The 10,557-nt window shown below is 36.0% G+C and overlaps 1 protein-coding gene and 1 long non-coding RNA gene across 2 annotated transcripts in view; both read left to right on the forward strand.

The window, feature by feature from the left end:
• LOC112945740 (CUB and sushi domain-containing protein 3-like) overlaps positions 1-1,574 on the forward strand; it is a 47,287-nt gene extending 45,713 nt beyond the window's left edge. The window contains exons 8-9 of the mRNA XM_026037410.1: positions 626-817; positions 1,543-1,574. Coding sequence (XP_025893195.1) covers positions 626-817; positions 1,543-1,574 — 224 coding nt within the window. The remainder of the gene's footprint in view (positions 1-625; positions 818-1,542) is intronic.
• LOC112945748 lies at positions 782-8,910 on the forward strand. Its single transcript, XR_003249077.1, has 3 exons — positions 782-817; positions 6,290-6,428; positions 8,836-8,910. It is a non-coding gene; the product is annotated as an uncharacterized LOC112945748 (long non-coding RNA).
• Positions 8,911-10,557: the final 1,647 nt, after the last annotated feature.

Genomic DNA, 10,557 nt, shown 5'->3' on the forward strand with positions numbered 1-10,557 from the left:
AAGTTCGACCACTGCTGATGAAGCAACTTTTCTTTACATGTAGTTGTAATTTCCCTTGTTGTAACACCTGCAATTCTGCTGCAGGCCTGCACAAGGAAGCTGGCTCTGTGCTCCATGCTGGGGGAGGAAGACAGATGTTTCTTTTCTCAGGACATTTTTAACATGTCCTGAGTAAAGCAAACAATAAGAAACAGCCAAAAAATAAGGAGTATCCAAAATAATTATTTTAATTTTGATTAACTATGCCCAGGAACATTTGATTTCTAGGGAAATAATCTATTTAGAACATTTTCGTTTTCTTAAAAAATATTGTAAATACACAAAATCACCCACACTTCAAAATCACGCAAATCCTGTTGGCATTAGCTCCCCAAGAAAAGGCCGTGTAAGTTAAACCATAGTCCTGCCACTTTATGTTATGTGAGCCAGCAATTTCCAGGGGACCAGTTTTACAAGCAACCTGGACTTTTGTTATATATTGTAGAACATGCATGTTACATATTGTAGAACATACAATAAATTGCAGTTCTGTAATATAAGCAGAGAATTAGATATTTGAATGAAAAATCTAAAGATATATTGGACTTTTTTTCTTTTTAATTTATTTTTCACTTTTCCTACATAGGCTCTGTAGCTACCGCTTGTCGTGATCCTGGTGTCCCCATGAATGGAACTAGAAATGGAGATGGAAGAGAACCTGGAGACACTGTCCTTTTTCAGTGTGACCCTGGATATGAACTGCAAGGAGATGAGAGAATAACCTGCATTCAGGTAGAAAACCGGTACTTCTGGCAGCCCAACCCACCAGTCTGTATAGGTAAGCAAAATACCTGACAGAATTCTTTCCTAAAATGTGAAATCCTGGTGTAATTAATCACACTGCTTCAGAAATTGCCTTTGTGTAGCAAATGCATAAGGGTATCGTGCACCTGACAAATTACTCTGTATAAAGCTTCAATGGATTTTAGCAAGATCTTTTCTCTGTAGTTGCCCATATAATAGCTCTTGTCCTAATCAAGGGCAGGCCATTTATAATTTGATGGCCTGTGACAGAGAAGGCAAGAATGTCATTGTCAAAGACACTGTTAGCTTTGGTTTAAAACTTGAAAAATTATTGTAGTTGTGGAGGATTTGGTTAAAGTTAATATACCTTAATGTGCAAACCCTGACAGATAACCTAGTAAATTTAAACACCAGGTAAAATTATGTAAGAACTAATATAATATGCATCAGAAAATAGTTAGAAGATGGTAGCACAATTGCTGTCACAATTTGTGATTGCAAAACACTGGCCTCTTCTAAAGCCAGTAGTGAACAATCATGGAGAAGAGTTAGTTGCCAAGACCCTTCTAGGTAGTTTGCTAAATTCTATGGTGATGATTATGTGCCCAGTATGTTCTTCAGTGCAATAAAATGTGATGCCCTATGTGTAGAACAATGAAGATTTTGTCTCAGAGGGCAGTGGTAGCAGGCTTGAAAAACCCTAAGAATTATGATAGATAATCTGTTATCTATTTACGTTTATCTAAATATGATGTGCAGGTGTGGTGGAAAGGAGGGAGAACACTGGCTAAGCCCAATGCCACAGTATGGCCTCTGCATGGACTTGAGTGACCCACTGCAAGGTCCTGTTTTTGCCCTTGGTGTCCAGAACAGAATGGGCTGGTAGGGAAATAAGGAAACAAGGACAACATAGCAGAGTTAGTTATTAATTAGAGCTCATTAGTGACTGCAGTGAGACAGCGGTCCTCTACCAAAGGACAACTAAGGTTCTGCGGGGCATCCTCCTGTCCTCATCACTCCAGTAAGTGACCTTAGGGGACACTGCTGGAGGACCTAATGTGAGACTGTGCCTCAGAAGAGCACTTGAGTACCTTGCCAAAATGTGCATATTTTATTACCTTCAGTAAACTTGACCTACATCATCTGTGTGCATGGACACATGTGTTTCTGCACCCAGATATTTGTATGTGTATCACAGCGCTGACATGGGGTCTGTGGCTGTCTACTCACAATATCAGAGTGCTATTCTCTCTGTCCTTATTCTCTATACTGTGTCTTCTTGTGTAATTTGACTATGTGATTCTCGGGATGTGGCCTGTCTACACTTTTTATCAAAGGACTGCAGAAAGAAACATTTTATTCCTCAGTTCCTCATATTCTTATATCCCTACATATCTATGTTTTGACAATAATTAAAATTGAACTTATGCCAGTGATTGAGGAAAAAAAGGAAAAAAAAAAAAAAAGAATACTGGAAATCTAGGAATGTGTCCAAAATAGATATATATATATAGGTATATTAAAGCATAGTGCTTATGTTAATTGGCTTCATTTAATAGTACTATTTTAATTTTTTTTCCATCTGAAAATCAGGACTAGTAATTTAGTGATTATTGGTACTGAGTTGACAATATTATTAAACAGATTAAATATAGCTGCTCACAGATATATGCACTTGTTAACTGCATACATTAATTTGTGTAATACTTTTAATATCCACATACTGTGCAGAAACACTAATAGTAGCAAGAACGCATATTATGATGATTAAATGGCTGAAAATCAGGCTTGAAGATATTCAGTGATGATTTCTGGGATTATATTCTATGTGACTATATTCTATTTGGCAATATGAGCTGCTAAGACACTAGACTGATGTTTAAACTTCATTTGGAGCCAAAAGGCTTCACAATTCTCTGATATACTTGAGTACAGTCTGTATTTCATTTTTTTTCCCCAAACATGTAATATATTCATTTGTGCTTTGTTGTTTCATGTCTGTATATTAAACCTGTACAACTTTTAGTCTGCACATAACGTCAGCTTCATCATGAAACTTATATTCAGCATATTTAGTCTTACTAAACATCATTTTTTTTGGAAGAATGAAAAGCAAAGATAATTCTTGAGGTGTATAGGTATAGCATGCTCCAGATTTATTTTTATCAGCTTTTTTTCACTAGAAAATATCTTCTCAAMCCCCCCCTAATTATTAATGCTGAAGGCTCAATAAGCATACTTGCAAATCCTTCTTGCAGTGAGGTTGCCTTGGTTGTTTTTCCATAGTCTTGTCTATAACAAAACGTTAACGCCTTCATTTAAAAGGAAATAGCAATGGGGAAGTTATAAGGAACTACATATTTCTATTATTTTAATTCTTTCAAGAGATGGAAACTTAGAGCTTCTTCTATACTGAATATTTTCTGAGAATCTGCAATTGTAATTCCATATTTCAGAACTAAAATGTACGGAAAATACTTGCGTAAAAGAACCTGACTGATTTTGTTTTGTCTAGTTCTTTTACACAAAATATCAACAACATATATCTTGATAATTACTTTTCTACAAAATAGAATATTTTAAAGAATATGGATGGATTTTTTGTTCCTGTTGTTTTGTTTCAAATAAAATCTTCATTTCTCATGGGTTCCAACAGAAAATGGCATTGATATGACACTAATACCAATGAAAATTTCCCTATGGCAGATCTTTTGCAGTGTTCTGTCTTTATCTGTATTAGTGATGTTAGAATTATCAAATAATAGAGTGAGTTTTTTAGCTAGTTTTACTTATGTGGATTAAGCCAAATTATCTTTTCAGTACTTTTTATCTTTTCTGCCTTTTATCTTCTCACAACATATTTTAAGTTGAAGAAATAAAAATAGGGTCTTGTTTCATAAAGGAAAACTTCCATAAAGACAAAAATCAAAACAAAAACTTAATAATTCATATGATTTGGATTTTAAACGCTTTTGAAACAAGTAAACTTCAAACAAATTTGTATTTTTGAAGATCTAGCATAAGACCTATATGAGATCTTAGATTTAATAGAGATCATTTGAAGTTTTTATTTATTATATTTGTATTATTGTTTTATTTCTTTTTAAAGAAATAAAAGAAACTTAACATCTGGTCCTCTTTACATTTTCGTTCTTGAAATAGAGAGGTGTTGCAGTTTGATGGGGTAAGGAGGGGGCAAATTTGGTAAAAAATGAATCCGTTTGCATTCCAGCTGATCCTCAAAGGTTAGAGGGACTGGGGGCAGTTGGACTCATCTCTTAATAGGGATAACCGATACTGTGCCAACTATACGCCTGACTCTACAGTATCAGATTCACCCTGGGTCTGCTGACCAACAGTCCTAGGAGCATTGCCTTCCTAGGAGCAAGTTCCCCAATAGTGTGATCAACTACCAGCTCAACTCTGAGCCTATCAGATTCATTAACACTCTGTCGACTGTAGGTCTGATYGCCTTCAAAAAAGTGGTTGGGTTCATGAGTAGCACAATTTATGCAAATATAACATTTAGAAAATGTGTTTCAGTTGTCAGTACAGGAAATTTTCTACAGTGTGTGGTTCTTAGCTAGTGCCTAATGTACAAATGCACAATCATCCAATCATCACTCACCCAGAAATGGGAGAGGGCTCTCAATCTTGAGGCGTCTCCTCAGGCGGTGTCCTGACCCGAGGTGGGGGAAAAAGGGTTCAGCCTGTGGGCTGAACCAGACGTTATGATGGAGCCCTCCCTCTCACCTCTTCCTTCCTAGGTAGTTCCCCATTTAGTTAACCTTTTATGTATTATCTTTTACATCCGTGTAGAGCTTGAGTGACTGTCGTCATAATCACTTCAGTTATTAATCTAGAGAGCATGCTCAGTGAGGAGTTGTTTTGTATTACAATTGCATCAGAAGGAGAAGAAGCCTGAGCAAAGTTCAGCAGATGGAACTGATCTGCCACCATCTTTGGCCTGTCAACTATGTGGCACCACCAAGCTGCCACCTCTGCAGGGAGTAAAACAGAGTTTGTTCCCAGTGTCTTCACTTCACTCAACCCTCCATTCACTCTTATAAGTATGACCTAGGAGGGCAGATTGTGTTGCCTAGAGTCAAGTGGATTCCACACATAACAACCATCCAGAAATTGGTAACTGCGTCTCAACTCAAGCAAACCTCTGCAATGATAGAACTTCTGTCAGGCCCCATCTTTCTCCAAGTCCCCCTCAAACAACTCTCTTACAACAGGTTTTGCAACTTGAAAATACAAAGTACTTGGAGAGTATACACCATACTGAGGAATATTTAGTTAAAGGTGATGAACTGCTTTTATATTCCACGCATTCTCACAGTTCACGACTATTTTGCACTGTTTTTGTTCAGCAAGGATAAACGGGGTACCGAGACCCCCCCCTCCTTTTTTTTTTCCCAGCCTTTTCTTGCGACCTTTTTTTACATTTAGAGGAACAGGATTGCTGTTTTATAGTATTTTTATCTTTTTTTTTTTTTTTTTTTTAATTTGCATTGACTCATTAAGTAAAACATGCTTCTGCTATGGAACATTATTAACCTTAACCCGGTGGAGATAAAATAATCACTGCTATAATCCTTATTGTAAAATCAGCTAATTTTCTTTGTTTGTTTCACAGTATATAAAACTTCTCCAAATTTATAATCAATCAAACCTTGCCTAGCTTTTAAAATTTTCTGAGAAACTACTCTGAGAAACTACACCCTCCTGCTGCAGATGATCACATTATAGAATTCTGTTTCACAAAATGATAAATCTCCATTTTAACACCTAGCTCGAGTCATCTGAATGCAATTTAAGTTCTTTAAAAAAAAAACCTAGAAAACATGTTTATTATCTTGTTTTTGCATAAAAAAAAAATCAATGCCAAATTATTTTTATAAAGTATTTACAGTTCTGGACTACAAAAGGCAGAAGACTGAGGAATCTCAAAATGACACAAAAAATCAGTTGTTTCTGTTCTGAGTGTGCTTGACAGACATTTTACTTATGTTCAAGTGTACAAGTTGCAAATACTAGAATGCTTTTCTGGGTTTGTATCAGTCTGAATTAATTACTGATTTGAATTAATTATTGGTTCTGTCATGTGAGAATGCATGTAGCTGCATCAGTGTAAGTAAATTGTATCCCATATTCTATAGAGCTTCTTTTAGAAAGCCTGTAACAAGCAGTTGAAAGTGAAATGCTAATGTCATTTTATTTCAACGGCCAAAATTTTTCTCCAGTTCAGTGTTTTCAGAATGGCCTGGATATAGTGCCATGGAGACAAATAAAAGAATATAAAGTTCAGAAACAAGTGCTTCACTTGGTAATTGATATTTAACTAGGGGGAAATGTTAATTCAGCTTTTGTTTCTATTAAAGCTTTGCAGATACTTCAGGTGTTTCTTGTTTTACTTTTGGAGGACATTAAATGTCAGTGAACAGATTGCTGCTTTTTCTTCTGTCATCTCTCCTCACTTCCAATTTGTTTTTATTTATAGCTCCCTGTGGAGGAAACTTGACCGGCTCATCAGGTTTTATACTTTCACCAAACTTTCCTCATCCTTATCCCCACAGCAGAGACTGTGACTGGACTATCACTGTTAATAATGATTATGTTATATCATTGGCATTTATCAGGTAAACTGCTACTGCTCCTAATTTTTAAAATCATGTTTGCAACCCAACTATTGGCAGTTATTCAAAAGATCTATAGGATAACATCTGCTTTACCTGCAATAGCTATCAAGGTGATGCATAATTATTATCTTTGGTGGCAGTCTCAGCAGAGGCGCTCAAGTATTCAATATACATAGGGCATGAGCTTGTTAATGAGATCCTCTTGGGCACTTACTGCACACTTTGGTTCCATGAACTGCGGTGGAAGTGGATGGTGCTGCGCTTGCAAGGACTCTATCAGAGCAGGTGGTGTGGGCTAATCCACTGGGAGGCCTAAACCAAGAGGGAGGCCTTGTGAGGGTGCTTATGCATTGATCATGTTTCATATGCCATGCTTTCCTGATAATTAAACAAAAAATCTAAACAAGTGTTTAAATGCGGGTGTATTAGCCCATATAGCTTTTGAACAGCAGGTTTGTCATGGCTGCTGCAATGGTTATTAAGTGACAACATTTCAGCGTTTCAGTTATCACAGTGTGGTTTGGCTGAGTGGAGCTCACAGGGGAGTTTCTGCTTTATGCACTATTTATAACCCATTGTGGAAATTAATAGACATTTTTACTATGTGTAAGAAATAGGCATACAAATTGCAACATATGATAATACCACATGCAAGAAAAAAAAAATTGGTTGTAGTGTCTCATTAAATTTAAGTCCTTTTCATGGCAAATTAATTATGTAATACGGGCTTTATTGCTGAGGTCACTGACAATGTGATAACTTGCTTAGTGATATTGTTTATATATTTGCCTGTTCTCAGTTGTTGCTTAGTAGTATAGTATGTGTTAAAATACATTTGATATTTCTCTTCACAAAATCAGATATTACCTGTGTTGTACCATGGAACTCTTATTATATTTTTTTATTTAGCTAGCCCAGAAGGAGTCAGTTCGTTTAGGAAGGGATTCAGTGAGCTACTTGGTTATGCTGAGTTTAGGTAAATAGTTCAGAATCAGAATGCAGACTAAGTTATTTGTTAAAAAGAAAGTAATTTCTGACATAATGCAGTACGATAAATTGAATAACTTAATTCCATTATTCTACTGGTGATGCATTGAAAGGACATGACATAAAGAATACTTTATTAGAAATTTAATCACTCATATAGTTAAAAAGAAGTTAGCTTTTTTTTTTTTTTTTTTTTGCTGTTATTTGGAAGACTTCAACTTCTTAAATAACTTTATATATCACTTCAGCTCTTCTTTTTAGAATTATGAAATATCAGAAAGTGAAAATATGTAAGCAAGTTCTGCTATATTATATATTCAGATATATGAGCTATTTATTCTGCTTTAGACGAGWAACAATGTCCTGCAATGAGATCCAATGTAATATGTGAATATTCATTGCAGATCCCAGATATTGTCAGATCAGTCTTAAAATCTGTAGTTACTATGACTCCTATCAGAAACTGAAAGCTTAGTCTTGAGTAAAATGGGACACATCCTTACTGAAACTTACCTCACTTATGATGCAAAGACTGTTTCAGAGAGAGGAAAAACAAAAGCAAACAAACAAAAGAAAATCTATGTAAACCAAATTCTGAATAAAAAAGAAGTCCACTAAATATTGTGGGACAGTATTCTGAGTGGGACACAGAATCCTTAAATTCAAAGACACAAAATATTCCATTTCAAAAATCAAAGCTGTTGACCTTTTCATTTCTTATAGAAGGAAATATTCTGGAAAAATATGAYGGATCTTTTATGCCTACATTGGTTTAAATCAGGAGTTAGTGACTATTAGAAGTAAAATAGTTCTAGTGGTTATAATTACATTTTTGATGTCTTTTTTTGTGCAAGTATAATGGGAAGTTTGTTTAATTCTCTGCTCAACTAAAATTAAGTTCAAAATCCATCTGAACATCATGACAGAAGGCAGAGGAAAAATTTAAATGATAGACCTTCTGGGCTATACTGATGATTGTTAAAATTTTACCTCAGGGTTACTGGAGGATCATCCCTTTGCAGTGTGAAATGCTCAGGCTTCCTAGTTGTGCACAGTCTAGTGTTCTGCAGCTGACTGCATTGTACCATAAGGCATTTCTTCCAGGGATTCCAGTAGATGCTAACTTTCTATTTCCTTTTCTATTTTCTATTTCTAAGATTTAGAACTATCTTCTATTTTCAGTATTCTCATTTTACATAGTTTGCTGACTAGCAGCTACATAATATTATTTTCTAAGCAGAGGTTCAATATGTATAATATTTTCATTGTATTTTAATAAAACTTTTACACAAATGATTATTCTGAGGTTATCTTTTTTCTTTTATGAAAACACTAATGTTAAAATTTTATTTAATATGARTCAAAATGTTATGGAAAGTGTATCCTAGCTGCCATTTTTGTTTTCTTGTTTGTTTTACAGTTTCAGTATAGAACCAAATTATGACTTTCTTTATATCTATGACGGGCCAGACACTAATAGCCCACTAATTGGGAGTTTTCAAGATAGCAAGCTGCCCGAGAGGATAGAGAGCAGTTCAAACACCATGCACCTGGCTTTTCGGAGTGATGGATCTGTTAGTTTCACCGGCTTCCACCTGGAGTACAAAGGTAAAGGATTTTTTCTCTTCTGTTAAAAAAGTTTCATGCATGCGAGTAAACCTCTAACCGTCTTAGTACTCTGTCTTGTGATGCTTTGGTTTTGCCTGTGTGGTATCTATTCATATCAAATAGAATATTTTAAAAATAGCAATTTAAGATAGAGCTTGTGTTATATGATATCATTTAGCTAACACATCATGCTGTTAAAATCAAAGTTCAAAAAAAAAAAGTCATCAACTCATCATTAGTTTCTTACAAAAATAATGATTTATTGGCAAAACTTGCCAGCATTTTTTTCCTCCAATGTATAATTTATTTTCTTTCCTTTATGTAGTAAGATATTTAGGCATATTTGCATYTCAGATTCCTTTAAAATGAAAAAATGTTCCAAATTCTAGACCAGTGATTCAAAATGAAAAATTCCTGGACTAGACCTTTGTATGGCAGGCCATAGTAGATCTGTCTTCATGAAGTCATAGAATCACAGAATCACAGAATCTTCAAGGTTGGAAGGGACCTCTAGAGACCATCTAGTTCAACCTTCCTGCTCAAGCAGGCAYACCTAGAGCATGTGGCACAGGGTGGCATCCAGGCGGGTTTTGAAGACCTCCAGAGTAGGAGACTCCACAACCTCCCTGGGCAGCCTGTTCCACTGCTCTGTCACCCTCACAGTAAAGAAGTTCATAACACTGTAAGAAAAAGTGGTTTGTAAACAATACAGTGTACAATAAGTGTATTGTAAACAATRCAGTGTCATAACACTGTAAACAAAAATATTAAAGCTTGTAAAATCATAATCAGTAGGAGTTTTCTAAACTGTTGGTATGTAGTACAAGACACTGAGGTATCCAGTATAAAATGACTAAGAACATATCCAGTAATCTGTAAAGATAGCCAGTGGGACAATGTGAATGTTTCTGGCATAAAGACAAAACATCCTAACCCCTTTGGACAGATTCTCTTCTCCATTTATTCTGAGAACATTTATAAATGCAAAGCAGAGAGATATTGGTGACCTGCATGATGGAATAGGGCATTTTCTCAGCACTTTAGCACTCTTAGCAATTTGGTAATCTTGGACAACTGTGGGGAGCAGTCAGTAATCTGGAAGGTGGCACTTGTATTCCACAGATCTTATCAGGCCGGAGAAATGGGCTGACCTTTGACAAAAGGAAATATGAATTCCTGCCTTTTTGATGAAATAACCCACTGCAACAGTACAGGCTGGGGGTTGACTGGATAGGGAGTAGCTTTGCAGAAAAGGACATGGGAGCCTGTGGGACCACAGGTTGAAAATCAGCCAGCAGCATCCTGGGCTGAGAGTGCTAAAATGGAAGGAAAAGTGGGATCAGCTGACCCAGAGATGTGATTCTTCCCTCTGTTTTTCTCTTTTGAAATGATGCCTCAAGCACAGTCTAGGGCTCACCTGTACAAGGCCACTGGGATATGGAAGCAATTCAAACCGAAGGCTTTAAGATGATCAGTAGCACGGAGTACATGACATATAAGGAAAGACTGAGGAAATTTGGTTTGATCAGGAAGA

The sequence above is a fragment of the Nothoprocta perdicaria genome, unplaced genomic scaffold, assembly GCF_003342845.1.
Source record: "Nothoprocta perdicaria isolate Ctin4 unplaced genomic scaffold, notPer1 scaffold_199, whole genome shotgun sequence".
NCBI classification, from domain to species: Eukaryota; Metazoa; Chordata; class Aves; order Tinamiformes; family Tinamidae; genus Nothoprocta; species Nothoprocta perdicaria.